The sequence below is a fragment of the Sceloporus undulatus genome, chromosome 7 (genome assembly GCF_019175285.1).
Source record: "Sceloporus undulatus isolate JIND9_A2432 ecotype Alabama chromosome 7, SceUnd_v1.1, whole genome shotgun sequence".
In the NCBI taxonomy this organism is placed as follows: domain Eukaryota; kingdom Metazoa; phylum Chordata; class Lepidosauria; order Squamata; family Phrynosomatidae; genus Sceloporus; species Sceloporus undulatus.
This window is the reverse complement of record NC_056528.1, coordinates 15,458,298-15,478,840: the sequence shown is the minus strand read 5'-3', so window position 1 is coordinate 15,478,840 and position 20,543 is coordinate 15,458,298. Positions and strand designations below refer to the sequence as shown.

General features: G+C 45.0%; 1 protein-coding gene across 1 annotated transcript in view; it reads right to left on the bottom strand.

Annotated features, from left to right (window-relative positions):
* Positions 1-20,543, bottom strand: part of WHRN (whirlin) — a 52,517-nt gene that overhangs the window by 3,154 nt on the left and 28,820 nt on the right. Inside the window, exons 4-12 of the mRNA XM_042480559.1 lie at positions 16,136-16,261; positions 12,290-12,492; positions 11,799-11,835; positions 8,695-8,907; positions 7,834-8,046; positions 6,007-6,039; positions 3,419-3,487; positions 1,961-2,576; positions 1,115-1,293 (exon numbers count right to left, since the gene is read on the bottom strand). Coding sequence (XP_042336493.1) covers positions 1,115-1,293; positions 1,961-2,576; positions 3,419-3,487; positions 6,007-6,039; positions 7,834-8,046; positions 8,695-8,907; positions 11,799-11,835; positions 12,290-12,492; positions 16,136-16,261 — 1,689 coding nt within the window. The remainder of the gene's footprint in view (positions 1-1,114; positions 1,294-1,960; positions 2,577-3,418; positions 3,488-6,006; positions 6,040-7,833; positions 8,047-8,694; positions 8,908-11,798; positions 11,836-12,289; positions 12,493-16,135; positions 16,262-20,543) is intronic.

Here is a 20,543-nt window from a genome sequence, read left to right as displayed (position 1 = left end):
AAGAACATCCTTTTTGCAAAGTGTTTTTTCTGCCCACCCAGCTTTCCCCCTTTTTCTTTCTGCTCCTTTGTGTAGCTGAACATCGGTTGGAAATTATTATCAACCCCTCAAAGTATCCCTGACACATTCCCCAAACCTTCTAAGAACAGTATTTCCCAAACTTTAGTTCCTCCAGGTGTTTGGTCTTCAACTCCCAGAAGTCCTATCCAGTTGGGCCAACAATCAGGAATTCTGGGAGCTGAAGTCCAAAACATCTGGAGGACCAAAACATAGTCCATGCTGCCCTCCAGTGGTTGAATCAATTCTCTGCACTCATTTATCCCACTAAGAAAGGTTTCTTGTACAGTATAGTAAGTAAGTCCATCACAGGACCTAAATACTCTAAAGGCACCAGATCCTAGCTGATCTTGGAAGCTAAGCAGGGTCAGCTCTGGTTAGTACTTAGTTGGAAGACCACCAACGAATGCCAGGTGTAGGCTTACGTTTCAGAGGAAGGAATTGGGCAAACTACCTCTGAGGACAGTGGGCCCTTGGTACCCCTGGGGTTTGGTTTCAGGACGTCCCGTGGAGACCCAAATCCATAGATGCTCAAGTCCCATTAAATACAATGGCGCAGCAAAATGGCATCCCTTTATATAAAATGGCAAAATCAAGGTTTACTTTTTGGAATATACATATATAGAGATAGATGATAGATAGATAGATAGATAGATAGATAGATAGATAGATAGATAATATTTTCAAGCTGTGGATGGTAGGTGGATGGTAGGTCGTGACAGAGGGCCAACTGGATTCCTTGGCTAAGAAACCCCAATGGAATGTATGCAGCTGCCATAAGAGGACTCCAAGGGTACAGCAGTGACAGCTGGGACCGAAGGAGGCACTTTCATCTGCTTCTGGGACTAGGGATGATGGAGTTGTGGGTTCCTCTTCTCTCCCTCCAAGGCCAGGGCAATAGCAGTTGGGATGAATGGAGGCACTTTCATCTGCTTCTGGGACTAGGGATGATGGAGCTGTGCCCATCTCTTCTTCTCCACCTATACATCTCCTCTCATTCCATCTTCTTCTCTACCTATAGATTCCATCTCACAACAGCTTTTCAGTATTGCCTTACCGGTTTGGGTGCTGCCTCAACCCGCCTGTCAGCTCTGGGGGTTTCCTGGGGGCTCCGGCTTTTGATGGGACCCTGCGTCCGACTCCTCTCTCTGGCGCTGACCTCTGCCTCTCCGATGTCCACGCCACTGTCCTCGCTGAGAGTCTGCCCACTGTCTGAAAGTTGTGAGAGGGTTGAGGCTGTGTTGGGTGAGATCAGGAGAAAAGCTGTCAGGAGGGCAATACAGGTGCTACCATCCTGAACTATGGTGATCTGTGGTTGCCGTTTTCTGACATACTGTGTCTCTCAAGGTCTTCTCCTTTTTATTATTATTATTATATTAGAACAGTGGGGGGAAAATGACTCAAACCTAAAAGGAAATAAAAAAGCTGAAAATTGAAACTGAGGACATTTGCAACAAGGAAATATCTCCACTAAGGGGCAGCAAAGTCACAATGCTAAACTGTCTTGCAAAAAAGGAACATTCTACAAATTCAGGACAGTTCTTTCCAGGCACCATTCTTTGAAGTCCCTTCCTATACAAAAGATATGGTTTTGTGCAGCAAAAAAACCCATGCAAATATTTTTGTGCAGAAAGCACTTTTCTGCGCAAATCGGCTGCAAATTTTTCACAGAATCTGCCCCGACTTGCGAAAATTCTTGCCCGTCCAGGATTCTTCTAGTCAGGGTTCCCCAATACTCACAGAATAGTTATTCTGACCATTTCTTGGAATATGTTTGAATATCCCTACCATCTGTACTCACTGTGGTAGAGTCAGCACTGAGTAGGATAAGAAGTATCTGGAATGAATGAGTGAATGAATGAATGAAGACCTGAGTTTGAAGTACTGGAGGACAAGTTCTCACCTCTGGCTTGGGGAAGAGATCTCACTTCGTTCACGTCTGGCTCGCTGTTGGGCCGGTGGACTTCCACCATGATAAAGTGCTGAGTGGTCCCAGCCTCCAAGCCTCCCTTTTCAGCCGGTGGGAGAGGAGCAGGATGGGATGGAGGAGGTGGCGGTGAAGGGGAAGCAGCATTGGGACGCAGGAGAGTGGTGGAACCTGTGGTCTCTGGAGAGGGACTCTTTAGCCGTGTCGGGGACTGGACCCGAGGAAAGGGCCTTATTGGGTGTTGGTTGACCAGTAACAAGTGGGTCTCGGCGGGCCTTCTGGAGGCATGATGGGTGGCGGGATTGATGGAGGCGTATATGGCGCTGGAGGTGGAATCGTCCGTGGAGGAAGCGGTGGTGGAGGACGAGGAGGCGAGGCTGACTGTATCCTTCTCAGAGAGACTGGGAGGAGGAGTGGGGTTACGGGGGGCTACAAAGAACAGGCCCGACTGGGAGGATTCGGAGGAGGGCCGTTGGAGGGTTTCTTTCTGTTTGTTCTGAGGAGCAGAGGATGTGGCTGCCATTTTTGGTGAAGGTTGAGGAGGTGGAGGTTTGAAGGCTGGAGGCTCCTCGGGGAAAGCGGAAACGTCATCCTGGGGAAAACAAGGAGGAGAAAAATTACCTTTAGATATGGTTGAGGCTCTACTCCTGGTTGCCTCTCTGGATACTTCATATGAATTATTTTGGGGTAGAGAGCACCAACTGCAGCTGGTGGCTTCCATGTCGGTGGAGCGGTGGATCTGCTCCAGGTTTTGCATGGCTCTGAAGGAGCTCTCCAAAGCAATGAACCTATTTGAGGGACAGGCCTCAGCACCTTGAAAGCCTGGATTAATGTTTTAAGGTACAGGAGGGTAACTTCAAATTTGATTCCCAATTCCCCATGAAACCCACTAGGTGACCTTGGTCAAGTCCCACTCTCTCAGCCTCAGAGGATGGTAATGGCAAACCTCCTCTGAACAAATCTTGCCAGCTTCACCTTAGGGTCTCCATAAGTTGGAAACAACTTGAAGATACACAACACACACACACTCTAAAGTTACAGGAGGGGAGATTTCGACTGAATATTAGAAGGAACATTTTGATGGTAAGAGAGGTTCAGCAATGGAACCAATAGCTTAGAGAAGTGTCAGCATCTCTTTTGGTGTAAGGCAAATACGGATATATTATGTTAATGTTTCCCAGCCACCCAAATCAACCTGTTCTCATGTCGGCACCAACCCGTTGAAGAGGAAGACAACTGTCAGATAAATGCCAGACGGCTCCCCGCAGCCTTGGCTGTCTTTGTGGAAACAAAGTGCCAATTATGTTAATTCCATGTGTCGAAGTACACAGATTTGTGGCATCTTGTGCATCTGTCCGATTCCAGCACAGCGGGAGAGCTGTGTAGGAGAGTAAGGAAGAGAAAAGGAAAGGGAAAGGGAGGAATCCATCTTACCAGGGAGATGTCAGGAAGGGCATTGACGCTGCTTTGGCTTCCATCTCCTCCTTCTATGTCAGATGCATTCTAGCAACAGGGAAGCAAGAGAAATATTACATTACAGGTGGAATGAGGAAGAAAATGTTTCCAAGAAGATGGGTCCTCTTTCATTTTCCAGTTGAAAGCAGAGTTCTGAACATAAATTTAAAACTGGATTATATCTGCAGTGTGTTTTGGACCTTTGTTGGTGCTATTTTGTGCCTTCAAGTTGTTTCTGACTTACGGCGACCCTAAAGCAATTGGGTTTTCTGGGGCTGAGAGTGTGCAACTTGCCCAAGATCACCCAAGTAGGTTTCCATAATCGTGCCAGGAATCGAACGCTGATCTCCAAAGTCATAGTCAAACCACTTAGCCATGCTGGCTCTCCGAAGGCACATAGGTAACTACAAATTCATTTTGTTTCTGTTGGTTGCATTCCTACCTACCTCTTTCCTCTACGTCCCCCTCCTCAATCTTTCACCAAATCATCTCATCTCCATGTACATGGGGTGCCAGATGTGCCTACCATCCCCACCTCATAATTATAATTATAGCCCAAATGCCATTATCAAATGTCAAAACAGAGCTGGGAACAAATCAACAGAATCAGTGGATCCAGGCAAAAGCGTCATCAAAGGTTACAGAGCTAATTCTCCTCACTGACAGGTGAGGCTGGTGTGACTGTCAATCAGGAAGGTGCATGTGGATATATATATATATGTGTGTGTGTGTGTGTGTGTGTGTGTGTGTGTGTGTGTGTGTATATGGAGTGGGGAGAGGAGACAGGAACAGGGAAAGGAAATTATCATGCAGAAAAGGCAGGCACCTCCTGCTAGTTTAATTAACATCTGGGAATGCACTAAAATGTCATCTTTTGGCACAGGGTTGACGCAAGAAAATAATGAAGTGCTACTTTCAAATGGGTCTGTCAAAGCCTATGTTGAGGTATGCAGCATATTTAAAAACCCTCTTTTTCTGAAAGCTGGTGGGGCCCAGTGTCTAAAACTGCAGGCCGTTGTGTCAAACCAGATTGAGCCATTTCGATCGACACCAGGAGCAGGTCTTTTGTACGTTTTATGGCTCTCGCTGGCCCATTTAAGAACACTTTTCCCCTCCACAAAAAATATTTTGCATTACAGGAGGGGCAACTCACAACAAGGTATAGATGATGGAAAATCCTCTCTCCAGCTAGTGAGAGAATTGCAGCTAAGTTCATAGGGAAAAGGGAAACGTTTCAGCAGATGATCATCCCTTCTAACCAAAAAGTCTTACTGCTTTGGCTATGCCCCATTATAAGACTGCATATATGTGTGTGTGTGTATCTAAAGAGAGAGTCCTTGCTCTTCTGTATAATATTTCCCATTGCAAAAGAGATTATTAAGGGGAAAACTCCCCGTGGCTACAGATTGTGCTGGCTTTTAAAGCAAAGCGTCATGCGACTGGAGAGGAGATGATGGTTTTATTTTCTTTCTCCAGACAGCAAGTTGACAGGTGCCAGACTGATGGGACGCTCAATTGCCCAGCTCCAGGGAAAAACAAACCCATTAATGCCTACCACTGTCTGTTCGGTTCTGCTGTATCATTTGTGGCTGATGCCATTCATTGGCATTTAAGGTAAAAATGGCTCCCATCCCAGGACAGAGGTTAGCCGATATCCCTGGGCTCTTATGCACAGAGACATCCAAAAACGTCTGCAGTGGAAAAGCCGTTTCTTACAGGGGAGATGGAACGCTTTGAACATAAGACAGGGATGGACAAATGTGATTGCTTTGCTTTCTTGCACGCTTGGAGTTTTAACGTAAATGATTGTTTTGGAGAGGATAAACCCCACAGACACCTGGGGTCTTTTATTTTTGTGTTGTTGCTGTGTGCCTTTGTTTCTGACTTATGGTGACCCTAAGGTGAACCTATCATGGCTTTTTCTTGGCAAGATTTGTTCAGAGAAGGTGTGCCATTGCCTTTCCCTGAGGCTGAGAGAGTGTGACTTGCCCTAAGTCACCAAGTGGGTCTCATGCCCAAGCTGGATTTGAACCCTGGTCCTCAGAGTCGTAGTCCAACACTGAAACCAGTACACCACACTGGCTTTTATTTTATTTCACACATAAATAACATTGTTATATAAGCAACACCATAGGAGAAGAAAAAAGCTGATGCTGTCTTCTTGGATCTCCAATGGCGATGGTAGCATGCCTTGGTGATCCATGAAGATGATCAATCTTCTCTCCTTTTCTCCCAATTGTATATTTGCAGCCAGATACTGCCCAGGTGTCTCCTGCCCTACCCCAAAATACAAAATAGCCATGGTCTCTGAGTATTCCTTGCCCAAGAAAACCCAACAAAATTCATGGTGAACAGGTGACTTGAAGGCAAATACACACATGCAACAAATTGTGGTGTTTGGGAGTTGCTTTCTAAGGGGAAGGTGGAAGACTGCTTAAGATAGTATTGAATACTTCCATCTACAATTCTGATAAAGGACATACGTTCATGCGTCTGCCCTTAGCTAAATATGGATCCACTGCTTTAGAAGATACCAAACCAAAGAGGATATTTGAAGATCTTCTTACCTCCATAAGGTCAATCAGCCACAAGAGTCGCTCCTGGGAGGGTGGGTTGTTGACCAATTCAATGAAAAAAAGGAGAAAAAGAAAACAAAGGGATTATGGGAGATGGGGGAAGAAGAAAAATACATCAGAGGGGAGGTAAAACAAGTGAGCAATATCAGATTCAGGGTGCAACAATGCCACTATTGCCATCATAAAAGAAGGGCCTGCTGGAGAAGGCCAAGGATCTGCCCTGGGGATGGGAATCATGCTACCCTCTAGATGTTGCTGGACTGCAATTCCCAGCATTCTCCATCATCAGCTATGCTTGAACTTGAAGTTCAACAACTTCACATGATTCCCATCTTCACTGATCTGGTCCACCTGCTGTTTGCCCAGAGGACAACCAGTTGACCATGAGAAGCCCATCAGGCAAATTCCCATCCATGTTCTCCAGCAATTGGAATGTACTGAATCTGCACAGGCAACAGAGGCCACAGTCATCTCATAGGAACAGGAGAAGGTCCATATTGGATCACACCTAAAGCCAGCCCTTCTGTTCATACACTTTTCCTCCACAGTAGCCAACCCAGTTGTCCATGGAAAACCCACAGGGAAGAGGTGAATGCTGTAGCATCTTCCCCACTTGTGTCTCCCCTCAACAAGTATTGAGAGATGCTTCTGATACTAGGGCAGAAGGAGAATGAGGAAAGCCACCAACATTGTTTTTCTGCACCCGCTTGGAGAAAGGGCATCCGATCCCATTCCTTCTCCTCCCCGTGACACCTTCCTTCCCGCTGCCTTCCGCTGAGTAAAAGAGGCTGTCAGTTTCCACGTCCGCTAATGCATTTACGATGAAAGGTGTTTTATGGCCGGCAAATTGATTCCGCAGCCGCGAGGTTGAACATTTAGAGGTGATTACGTTAACTTAATTAGACAGCATGTGTGCCGAGGTCTTGGAGATTTCATAGCAATGACACCGGATTGCCGGCAGTGGGACAGAGCAGTGGAGTAAGCCAATTTGTCAGGTTATTGTTGCTGTTGCCATTGCCTGGGAAGTCCAATTAGGGGCCCTTTGCTAAAAACTCTTTAACACAGAGGAGGTCCTGCCCATGCTCACAATACTGGACCCCTTCAATAAGCTGAATCACTGACTGATTTGATATCTACCCCTTCCTTTCAGATTGCTTTCCACAGAGCTTATCTCTGGTTGACCTTCTTCTGCATTTTAATGACGCTCTTCTTTTATTTAATGTTAGAGCCTCACCTTTTGGCATATAAATTGGGCCCCATGAATTCAACCCAATTCCCGTTGTACAGTTTGTGGCTGTTGTTGTTGTTAACTGCCCTCGAGTCGATCTTGACTCATGGCGACCCTGTGGATGACATAGCTCCAAGGCTCCCTAACCCCCAATGTTCTGCTCAGTTCCTGCAAATTCATGCCCATGTGCTCCTTAATAGAGTCCATCCATCTCAGTATGACTCCTGTATTCCTGGGGGATATGTTTCCAGACTTACTGCAGATGGTCAAAATAATGGCTAACAGCAAAGTATGGGAGACCACGGTTGAAATCCTTGTTCAGCCATGGATAAGTCTTCCAAGAGGAAGAGAGCTGGGAGGGTGGGCATGTATGTTTGCAATATGAGTATCTGCATAAGGACTGCACCTTTGCAACCGGTGAGAAAGTGGAAACTGCTTGAGCAATTATCTTATCACTAGAGTAGCATCCCAATGTGATTCCAACCAAATAATCTGTTGTCTCTCTCTTTCTCTCATGTTGTTTGTTAGCATCATGGGTGAGTATGCGTAACCATGGCACACATCAAGAGTGTCAGAAGAGAAGCACCTACCCGAGCTGAACTGACAGTGGTGGAAGTAAAGTGGCTCCCGGTGGAAGAGACAGTGTCACTGTAAGACATCACGGAGTAGGAGTCTGTCCCCGTTCCTGTCCCCGAAGGCTGGCGGGCCTTCATGAATTCGATCTCCCTCTTCAGAACCAGGTTGTCGAAACGGTCGAGGTCCTGAGGAGAGATCACGCCTCTCACTTCCGACAAGAGCGAGAACTGCGAAGCAAGGAAAGAAAAAGGGAAGGTAGAATGGGGACCTGCTATGTGTCCTCCCCATACATATTATTTAGGATATCTTTTGTTGGAGAGGATGTCTTTAAATATATTTATTTATTTTATTTCATTTCATTTGTATGCTGCCTTTCTCCCAGAAGGGAGTCAAGGTGGCTCACGGAAAAAGTGACAATCTGTGTCATGAAACTATGTGACAATCCAGTCATAGCTGTGAGACAATCCAGTCACAGATCTCTTTCCAGCACTAACCGAACAGCAAGGGCATTTCTGAAAGAGTCACCTACATGGATGCAAACTATAGGTCCTAGTCTGTATGTGTTTGGTAGAACCTGGGAAAGAACCTATATTAAACGTATAAGACTGGGCTTGGTAAAAATAATCAGGGCTCCTGGTATATTCAAGGATCCCTGACTAGCTATACCAAACCCATGTGCATATGCCCTTTCATAGGTATTGGATATTCAGAGAAGATTGCAATGGTACATATTGGGGCTAACAGATGTAATTCTATCTCCCTCCATGCTATGTGAGTTCTTATAGTGAAAATCCAGGTTGTTACCTGATCAAGGTCTCAGCCATGATTGGCTAGCCTTGCCCTTCCCATCCCAACCTGAGTGTTTCTCATCTCACCTTGGCATGAGTGTTGAGCAATTCAAAGAGAGCCATGACAAGGGCATCCACTGGGATGTTGTTCTCCTTGTATTCATCCAAGTAATAGCCCATAGTGGCTCGTTCGGGTTCGTTCAGGAGATGACGGGCTTGTTCCTCCAACATCACTCGGCTTTGGTTCACTAGGCTACTGAGGGTTACTTGGGATCCAGCCAAGCCTCTGTAAAAAGACGGCTGGAAAGAGGAGGAGGTAGAGATGGAGTAAAGGAAGAACACAGAGCCGTATGAGAAATCTGTACATCAGGCCCAGGATTTGATTATAAAACTTGGAAGCCAAGAGTGAGGAAGCTCTTTCAACCCAAGGGCCAAATTCTATTCTAAAAGAGAAAAGACAGGTCCAAAGGAAAATGGCACAGTAAAAAATACCGGCATATTTTGGCCTAGAGCGCTTACTGTTGATAGCTAAGCCTTGTGAGACACATCATCATCATGATCATCATTGGAAAGAAAGCCCAGAAAAGCTGGAAAGCCATGAAAAAAGGGTGTCATAGGGAAGGAGGTATTACCATTTGGGTATACTCCAAACCCAAATTTGGCCCCAGTGCTGGAAGTTCCCCACCCTTGTCAAGTCATTGACCAACAGTCTCCATAAAATGTACATATGTAAGACACAATAATACTAGGGGGAAAGACATAGGCCATGATTCTGCATCACAGTCTGTGATGGGTAACTTTATGAATCCTTAACTATGTGGCTGAGTTGCAACAAAACCCTGTTAGTCCACTGCAAACACGCATATTAGGACACCAGCAGTGTGCATCAGGTACCTCCAATGTGTATATTTCTGATGCACATTGGGTGCCCCTATTTTGCTTCAGCCTTTCCTAGCCGGTGCTGAGATGTGCATTGCGAAGTGCTCCGATACACATCGGTACAAACTGGACCATGGTGCATCCATCCCTGCGTAACAGATACCCATGCTTAATCACAACAGCCCCCGGGTGGAAACAGATGCTGCAAAGCCACCCAATTTTATTTCTCGTCCAAATTAAATCCACTTCCCAAAACCAAGTCCAATACTGAATCCCAGCCAGAATTATTATTATCTTAAATGAAAGAAGCCTTCATTTTAAAATGGGAACTGTTGTGTCCCTTTTCTCCTGTCCGCTTGACCTTAGAGGAACCTTGGTCCTTGTAAAGAGGAAATATAGAGGCGGGGGGAAAGACCCCCATCAGCAACATAAATAGGAATCAAATCAGCCCAAGGCTGCCAGGTAGGAGCAGTGATTGTAAGGTCTCCCTTTGACAAAATCAAGCTGATTGCTCTCAAGAGGTTTCAAAATAGGTGGCCTGCCTCACTGGGACTCAGGAATAATCAACCAATCAATCCAACCATGGGGCATTTCACTTGCTTGCATCCATTTCTTTTCCCAAACCAGGATTCCGAAAAGACTCAGAAATCTCATTTTTTAAAAAGGCTTGGTGACAGAACACTCCCAAGTCCCCACCAAGAATGTGCTTCTTCTCTTCCAATGACCAGCAGTCCTGCTGGTGAAAGGATTTGGGGAGTTGCAGTCCACAAAATAAGAAAGCTTTGTGGCATCGTAGAATCACTAGCACTGGAAGAGACCATAAAGAGCCATCCAGTGATGGCTGCTCCCAGTTCTCAGCAGGTGCAATGATATGCTCCGCTGCTCTGGACTGTGGACTCCAAAGCCTATGATGCTCTCATGTTTGAGGATTCTTGCTTTTTGGACCACACTTGGACAGAATGTGTCCTACGCAGAACACCTACCCAAAGATATGCTTCTCTTTTGATAGGTAGAACATAGGTCTAGCTTGTTTTATGGTATGTTCTATGCACTAAACACAGGGAATACGTTTTGAAATGTTGTTGTCCTTATGTGTGAGAACGAAAGGAGCAAATGTTTTGCATCCCTGGTCCAAGATGCTGTTGTTTGTTAGTTTTTGCAAAGAGGCGGAGGCTCCCCCCCTTCTGCCTTCAACACATTGAGGAATGCAGACTGTCTGTATGGAGATGTTTTGCTTCAGAGGGAGATATATATATATGAAACAGTGCCAGGAAACTGTAAAGAGTGGGGAAATACAACTCAGGGACGAAAGGCCCTTGTAAATCTCTTTATCAGCCAGAACCACCTGCGCAACTTAAGAGCTGATTTCCATTTGAAAGGACAAAACTTGGAGCTTGGATATGGCCGCTGGCGGTGGCAAATTGGAATTTCTGTGCCTTGCTTTTGGATGGGGGCGTGAATCTTAGATCAGCCTCGGATGACAGGGATGTGATATTTCCTGACAGAGCATGGATAACGGGAACCAAATTTATGAATGGCTGAGCCAGTGTTTCTGTTCTCTGTCCTTGTGGACTTGATGGAAGGAAACCTAGGTGTTTGACAATTTTTGGAGATAAGCACATAGATGCAGGACACAGTAGGCCAATTTATGTGTGCAACAGAACCAAGTGGCATAACACTTTGTAGACTGGGACACATCATACTGAGTGTGAAAGGATGGGAGGTGTGGGAAGGAGATGAGCCTGCGATGACTTTCTCCCATATGTCTGAAAAAGCCCAGCAAAAATATGTTATTTTTCATTAAAGGCTTTGAATCTTCTCTTCACTCGTTCCATGTTCATGCATAAGGGTTTTAACTGGTGTAGCTTGTGACCTCTTTTGACATGTTAAAGTGCTCAATAGGCTTTCACAGAATCACAGAATGGATGGGACCACAAGGGCCACCTAGTCTTACCCCCATCCATGCAGAAATACACAACTAAAGCATTCCCCAAAGGTGACCATCCAATTTAAAGGTCTATTGAAAGACCTCCAAAGAAGGACAGTCCACCATCTCAGCAGTAAGGAAGTTCTTCCTCATGTTTAAGTGGAATCTCTATTCTCATAATTTGAATCCATTAGTTTGCATCCGAGTCTCTGCAGCAGCAGAGAAGAAGCTTGCTGCATCTTCTACCTGTCATCCCTTCAGATATTTAAGGGTGGCTATCATGTCATCTCTCCTTTTCTCCAAGCTAAACATAGCCAGCTCTATGGCTACGTCATGCTACATAAGGCTGGGTTTCCAGACCTTCGATCATCTCAAATGCTCTTACCTTTGCTGTCCCTTCTGCCGTGGGATCGCCAGAGACCCTAGAGCGAAGATAGCCATCATTAACACCAAGCTGAAGATGGGAAACCAAAGTAGATGGGCGCGTTTAGCTACTGAGTCTTGAAAACATTTGAAATTGAAAAGAAGGGTGTTATTGTGGAGTCATTGTTATCAAAAATTAGAAGTGCAGTGGATTTTCACTCGTGGAAAAGAGTCGGGACAAAAAGATACCTCAAGCCTTCCTTCCTCCCTTCTTCCTTAAGCAGAAAGTGCTCTCAACCTCAGAGAAAGGCATTGGCAAACCTCCTCTGAACAAATCTTGCCAAGAAAGCCTCTTGATAGGGTCACCATACATCAAAAATGACTTGATGGCATGGCAAATGGCAAATGCAAATCTCCTCTGAACAAACCTTGCCAAGAAAACCTCATGGCACGTTCACCATAGGGTCTCCATACATCAAAAATGACTTGAAAACATATAACAACAATACAAACCCTGCTGGGTTGACCATGGTTTCTCCGATCTGGGAGCTGGCTATCCACTTGGTCTCGTCTACGGTGGTCCGAGCGTGAGGCAGCCTCCCGACATCTTTGATGGTCATGATGAGGTGACGTGAAGACTTCAGGAGTTTCACCGCTTCGTCGTGGGGGATGCTGAGAAAGCTTCGGCCATTCACCTCCAGAATCTGGTCCCCAACCTGTATTAGGAGAATGAAGGGTTGGGGAAAAGAAGAGGGGGGAGTTGAAAGATGGAAGCTTTAGACTATCCTATGAGCACAAAAGAAGATGTTTAAAATCTAAAGATCCCAGTCCACATAGTCATGAATAAATAGGAACATAAAGCAGTTCAGTCAGACCAACAGTCTAGGCCTGAAACAGACTCAATTTGAAAGGAAGCCAATGGTGTCACATAGTGGTTTGAGCGTTGGACTCTGGAGACCAGGGTTCAAATGCCATCTCTGCAGTATAAAACCAACGGATGATCTTGGTCAAGTCACACTCTCTCAGCCTCAGGGGAAGGCAATGGCAAACCCTCTCTTACCAACCTGCCAAGAAAACCCCATGATAGGTTGGCCTTCGGGTAGCCATAAGCTGGAAACAACTTGAAGGAACACAACGACAACAACAATAGTAAGACCTCCTCTGAGGATTCCTCGAGTAAGAAAAAGCTGTGAAGTTCATGGGGTCACCATAAGTTGGCAGGCAACTTGAAGGCGCATACAAGCATGCACAATGTGAAGACGTAAAACAAATGTGTAAAGAAAATGAACCAGTGAGCAAGAACTCTCCTCTGTTTCTCTAATTTCAAGGTATGTGTTTTCATTGTTACTGAACGTCTCTTGTACGTTGTGGGCTATTATTGTTGTTGTTGTTATTATTATTATTATTATTATTATTATTATTATTATTGATATCTTTAGGGTTGCCATAAGTTGGAAACAACTTGAAGTCACCCATTATCATTATCATCCTCCTCCTCCTCCTCATTGTCGTTATTGTTATTTGACATTGCTTCTCCCCATCCTGCTTTGAGAGTCCGCTTAATGCAGATCCATTCCCCTGCCTTCACTCCCATCCTTCTCTCCTGACTTCTTATGAATAACATCCTTTCTCCTAAACCTTCTCTGCTTTAACCGCAGGCTCTGGTTCTGCCAGCTTTAAAGAAAAAGTGTCTCCAAATATATCTCATTTAACGCTTTGAGTCTGAGTGGAATGGCCTGATATTTTAAATAACCCTTATTTTTGTGGATTAGATGCTTCGAGGGCTCTCCTTTGCCTCTTCTTTTAATGCCCCACAAGGCCAAGAAAAGAAATCCCTCTCATGCCTGACCTTGCCTGTTTTGATTCAAGTCCTCTCCATGTTTCTTACGCAGGACTTGGGAGTTACTTTTACCAAAGCTGAAGACATTGGGCAGAAATATGCTACTAGTCTCCAAAAAAAGGGCATATCAGATAGCCTGAGAAGGACTCATAATAGTAGTCTTAGTCCTTTGTAACCTTCCCTGCACCTCTCAACCCCAACCAAGGGCAAGAACTGCTGGCTGGAAGAATATCCACCTTGGATGCAATGGCTGGCAAATGCAGATCTCTAGGGCATTTTAAAATCAGCGGCCATTTTAAATTGGCAGCCATAATCCCATAAAAGAGGTGTTGTTGTTTTTTAATGTATTTGTGAATCTTTAATCGCTCTCATGCAAGCGAGAGTTTTTTCTTCCAAACAAGAAAACAAAACAAGGCAAACAATATGGAGTTTTAATGAGGTGCCTTATAATGTTTTCATTGCCGTCTTTTTTTTAATGTAAGAAGAGAGTCTTGGGATGGGAAAGAGGGGAGAGGAGGAAGGGGTCCTGGGCAGCTTGGTGCTTTCATTATTTTGGCCCGCACTGTGCTTGGAGCGGCACTGGCTTGCAAGTCGCAACCTCCCGCTGCCGGGTGACATTAACTGGGCTCACAATGTCATAAAATGCCTTCTGGTGATTAATAATGCACTCTCTGGCTAGGCAGCGTGGAGCAGCCTTGGTTTCTAATGATCCTCCCAAGCCTCAAGAAAGGGTCAGAGATCCCCTTTCATCCAGAAGGAGAAGCGCCATATGATATGATGTGATGCGTGGAAGATGCTCAAACCTACCTAATCCCTGAATTCCTTAGAACTGTATGCATCGCTCCCCTGTTACAAACATCGAAGGGTCTCTCGTCTTATGCCAAGGTCTGTACTCTGTTATCTGATGCAAATAGATTTGTATCCTTTAGAAGTGCTAAACTCTTAGCCAGATCTACACAATTACCAATTTACATTATTTAAGACAAGGGCGGCAGCCACACTGCAGAAATAATACAGTTTGATACCACTTTAACTGCCAAGGCTCAATGATATGGAATTCTGGGAGTTGTAGAGTGTTGTGGCACCTGAGCCCTCTGACAGAGAAGGCTCAATGTCTCACAAAACCACAGCAAATTACAAATCCCAGGTGCCATGGCAGTTAAAGCCATGCCAAATTGCATTCATTCTGCAGCATGGCAGAAGCCTAAGACAGATGTACATGCAAGTATGCCATTAACAGGAATCCAGCCATGGTTATCTATGGCTACTTCTCATGATAGAAATACTAATGCCACTATGGTCTTCGTTACCAACCGCTGGAGAAGGTGTGCACATGTCATATGGATATGTTGTGACTTTTAGGGTGCAGAAGGAATGATGGATGCTTCTTACATTTTCAACAGTCCAATAAGGACCAATGGTAACATAATATTGGTAGTTCTTGAGGGGGGGGGGGAATGGGGATTAGAAGAAGAAGGAATGGAATAATATATCCTGGAATAGGGCATGGCTGGTCTATTGCCACCCTAAACAAGACTGAAACACTTCACAGTGCAACATTTATTTTGGGTTGAGTAAAGCAGATCCATTTATACTAACATGTGTAATGTGGCGTTGTGGTTTAAGAGTTGGACTACAACTCTGAAGATCAGGGTTCGATTTCCAGCTCAACTATGAAACCCACTGGGCCAAGTCACACACTCTCAGCCTCGGGTGAAGGCAATGGCAAAACTCCTTTGAACGAATATTGCCAAGAAAATCCAATGATAGGTTTGTCTTAGGGTCACCATAAGCTGGAATTGACTTAAAGACACGCAACAACAACAACAACTAAATACCCCCTTTCTGCTAACAGAAACAAGGAGGGAAATGCAGTCATGCATCTGCTTGCATCTAGGCCCTTTTAGTGTAGCATTTGACTCATGTGCATCTATCCTTGCATGCATTGGTAAAATGCTACAGAAGAAAGAAAGAAACAATGGTCTGCCAAAGCCATCAAGGTTGGGCTGCGTTTGAGTTCTGCAGCCTTTTATTAACATACATCAATGCTGAGAAAGGAGGGGAGAAAGAAAAGGAAATGAAAGAACGGACAATGCGGTTATCTTGTGCATGAGTGTATTTTGGGGAAAAAGCAGCTTATGATGGTCTCCAGAAATAGGAAAACAACAGCACAGAAACAACACTGAAAAAAATGGAAAGACCAGCCACACAAAGGCAGATTCAAATTGCCTCGATGTGAATTCTATTCTGTGTTTCTGCATGATGTTGGTTCCCTTGAGAAAAAATCCTTGAGAGGGTCTCTAAAGATCAACCTATCAACAGAATCATAAAAGGAAAGATTATGCATTGCCTACTTCTTTTCTTTTTAACTGACAATCAAAGAATAGATGAAGAAGGGTTTCCGAACGGTTTCAGTAACTGAGCTACTGTGTTTTTACACTAGTGGTAGCATCTGGGTCATCTTCAAAGGCAGCCCCAGATAGAGACATTGCAATAGTCTAACCATCAGCAGTGCTTACCTTCAGTCCAGTGCTTTCTGCTTCAGAGCCTTTGTCCACACCTGTGATGTAAATCCCAAGAGCATATTCTGCACCGCCTCGGATCATGAGTCCTAGGGATCGCCCTTCGTCCAACACCAGGTTCACCTGCACCGAAAAAGAAAGGACATACTTGAAAGTGGAGACAGCTAGGTATGGAAGAATATCCCTGAACTCAGAGGCTATTCCTCCTCTTTGGCTATGTGGTCTTCCAGAGCCCCCGGTTATCATCTTAGCTGAGAACAACTATAACAACAAAATGGAGGCCTAACATGGCGACATCCACATTTTCTTTTCACCTGTTTGATTTTGGACACCTTTTTCTGACGAAGAAGCCAGTGTAACTTCAAAACCTTGCATTGTCTATTTTGTGCATTTTGGGGATTTGGGTTGTTATTGTATGGAAAAAGTTGTTCATTTAAGTGTGTGTGTGTGTGTGTGAAAGAAAGAACGAGAACTTTTAGTAAGATTTGGTGGCTTCCATGGCCCAAACACCCCAAATGCATTCAGGACCTTGGGCAGCAAATTTGACATTATTCCAAAGCTTGTTGCTGTTGTTGTGTGCCTTCAAGTTGTTTTCAACTCGTGGCATTATTTTGCAGCGTAGATGTAGGTAGCCCTGGAGATTTCAGCCATACCATGGTGAGGCTTGGTGCACAAACCTGTACCCTAAATGGAGGAAATCAAGGTACCCAAGGATGGATAGCTGCCCAGTGCCAAACTACAAAAAGACAAAGCAGAGCCAGCCAGATTAATATATTCCATGGAGCATTACTCCGGCTCCGGTTCTCCAGCCTTTGTTTCCATGTTAACACCTGTAAGCACAGAAGATGCCAGGCTCTGATGTCGGTTGCAAGCTGACCTCCTATCCCTTCTCCTACCCAACCTGAATCCCAACTAGGGACTTGAGAAGGAAGGAGTAGCTGTTAGAGTGACCTTCGGTGATCCCCACGAATCCAGCAACAAGGGAGCGCATGAAAGGAGGAGATGGCAAGCCAAAGTGGGAGAAGCAGAAGGAACAGAAATGCAGAACACTTTGTCCTTTCAGGTTGTCACTGGAGAGAGTGGTTACTGATCTAAGAAGAAGAGCAAGGCTGAGAGAATGTGACTTGCCCCAAGTCACCCAGTGGGTTTATATGCCTCCGCATCAGATATGAACGGATTCCCAGCTCTTTAGTTGAGACAGGTCAGAAAACATTTTAATTTCAGTCTGCTGTCACACTAATAGACCCAACACTCCTGCGAGAAAACCCAACACAGATCCGATTTCGATTAAAATTCAGGCTATGTACCGCGTCGGCAGACGTAGGGGGGGGGGGAAATTCCCCTTCTCCTTCCTCCATTAAATATTACAGCATATGACTTATTGACAAAACACGGCTGTAGGCTGGGAGCCAAGCAGCTCAGAGGAATCAGATAACTAAAGGAGTCAATTTATTTCTCCTTAGACTGGGGAGCAATTATCTGGGCGAAAGAGATGGAAAAATTATGAAGGCTTTCCAGGAGGTTCACGCTCGCGGAGACGGACACCTTTTATTGCAGAACCGGAGGAAAGAAGTGCATTAATCCCATATTAATTAGGGAGTTTAGCAGCCAGTGCATAATGCAGGAGAGCTAAAGACAGAGATAAGTATAAGAAGAAGGAAAAGGCTTGATTGCAAAGAGATTTCTTCCCCCTTTTAAAAAATAAAATGCGATGCTTTTGCTGATACCGTGAAAAGATATTTTCCAATGGAAAGTTGATATTCTTATGGGACTGTGACAAAGCCTTGCAAGAATTAACTGTTGGAGATAGTTAGTTGATAATTAATATTGCTAACTGATCATTAGTGAGCCAGCGGAGTGTAGTGGTTTGACCACTAGACTACGACACAAGACACCAGGTTTCAAATCCCTGCTCAGCTATGGAAACCCACTGGGTGACCTTAGGCAAGTCACACTCTCTCAGCCTCAGAGAGAGGCACTGGCAAAAGCTCATCTGAATAAATCTGGCCAAGAAAACCCTGCAATACGGTCGTCTGAACATCAACATAACTTGACAAGGAATTGAAGAGAGTGTGACTTTTCCATGTCGGCTTCAAAACATGGTGAAAATCTACCCATAGAGACTTCCCTGGGGGGAATTTACATGTAGCGTAGTGGTCTGAGCATGCGATTCGGACTCTGGAGACCAGGGTTCGAATTCCTAGCAGGCCATGGAAACCCACTGGGTGTCCTTGGGCAAGTCATAGTCTCTCAGCCCCAGAAAATCCCATGATAGGTTTGCCTTAGGGCTGCCATAACTCAGAAACAACTTGAAGGCACACAACAGCAAGAAAGGCACCCACAGGATTCCAGCACAAATGATAGAGCATAGTATATAAATATGTGTGAATAGACAGGTAAATGTTTGCAATTCTCTTCCTGGCCATTAGCAAAAAAGAAGAAAGTGAAAAAGAAGAACCAACCCCATGAAGGATGAAGCATAGGATGCAAGGAACCGTGGATGCCAAGTGGATTGATGGGGGGAACAAAGTGTCAGAGCGGACAATGGCAGATCAATGCCTCCTTCATTCCTCACAGCTCACAGACAGCTGCATCCCTCCGATGGAGAGAGCCAGTGTTTCCATTTAGCATCTGCCTTGCACAATTCTTAAGCACTTGCACTTGGAGGACCCATGAAACTAGGCAACGGCTGTCGTTTTAGATAGGAAGAATGGAGCACCGCTGGGAACAGTCTTGTGAATGACTCTGACCTTGAATGGTATCACTGACATAGTTGGCGCTGGGCATGCAAACGTGGCACGCATGCGCCTGGGTGAAACTGCACTGAGATTGCGAGGAAACCTTTGTGAGACTGAACACTCCATGCAAAATATCTCCATGCAGCCTGGGAATGGTACTCAATCACCTTTCCATTCGCTTGAAAACCTGGAAAGGCATAGCCAACACACACATACACACTACAACAGTTCTCTCTCCCCGCCCCTCACCACAATGCATTTCTTTTTCTCATAGAAGTTTATCACATGAAGGAGATTGGGAGTTTATCCTGTGAATTATGCAAAACGATTTCACACGACGGTGCACAAAACCTGCCATGAAAGTGGTCACAAAGAAATACTGACTGTAACTCATTTTTCTTATGGGGATTTAATGCAAAAACTAGGGTTTTTTTTTCTTTCTCTTTTGTAAGAATACTAGAATGCTCCCTTTTCTTTCCCTGTAATGATCACAGTTGTACATTGTGTTATAGTGGAATATGAACAGGTTGTCTACCACATACTTGATATTGGGTTTGTACCGAGTGACGCAGTTGGAGCAATGGAAAGGAGAGCAGGAATGCTTGCAAGAGCAACTGCCTTGCATTGTATCCAAAGACAATTGTTTTGTAATGCCTTCACCATTTTGCTTCCAATTTCTAAGGTGTAATATCTGAACTGGCCACTTGGGAGCCCTAGAGAGCAACGTTCTATCTTTTCCATTGGCACAGTAGCAACAGTACCAGTAACCTATTAGCCGTAAGTAACGCAACTAGCTTCCTTGCTGAACTGCATCGAGAAAAACAAGCAAATATTGGGTGACCAGAATAATGAGTCCCTTTGAAACAAGTACCTTTTAAAATGCCAGCCTCAACATACTTGGCATATCTGTCTGCAAGAAGAGAGGAGGGTCCTTCCCGAATCCTCCACCTTTTCCTAAAGCAGAACACAGAAATTGCAACTGCAGCCATAGACGCTCGGAGTGTCTCTCATCTTTCTAAGAGAGATGTAAAAGAGGAACAAGAAAGGAAAAGACCACTAAGGAGATGTATCCTTCCATCTGGGTCTTCAAAGGCTTCTTACGCATGTCTTCCCGGATTGCCACAAAGGTGACAAGAAGTAAAAGATGAGAGCTCACAGACCAAAGCAGTCCTTGACATAAATGGCAGCTTCTCCCCCTTCACCTCCCTCCCCACTTTCCTCTTTTTTCATGTCAGTAGTCATTCCCATAAGCTTGAAGGACAGCCACAGCGTAAGGGCCAACTCAGAGGCCTGGGCTGCATCTACACTGCAGAGTTGATCTAGTTTGACACTGCTTTAAGTGCCAGGGCTTGATGCCGTGGGATGCTGAGATTTTGAGAGCTATCAGCTGCCAGAGAGCTCTACAACAAACTACCAATCCCAGGACAGGTTCACCTTAGGGTCTCTATAGGTTGGAAATGGGTTGGGTTAGTTTGCTGTCTGCAAGATCTGTTAGTTTTAAGGGTTAGTTTGTTGTCTGCACACATCTGTCTGCATTTCAAAACCAGCCCTTTCCTGGGAAGGCAGTCTGACACAAGCGTGACATTTTCCCGTGTGCTGTTTTTCTCGCTGTCTTGCCGGCTTTATTGTTAGGCAAGAGTCAGGTGAAATAGGTCCCTTCCCGAGGC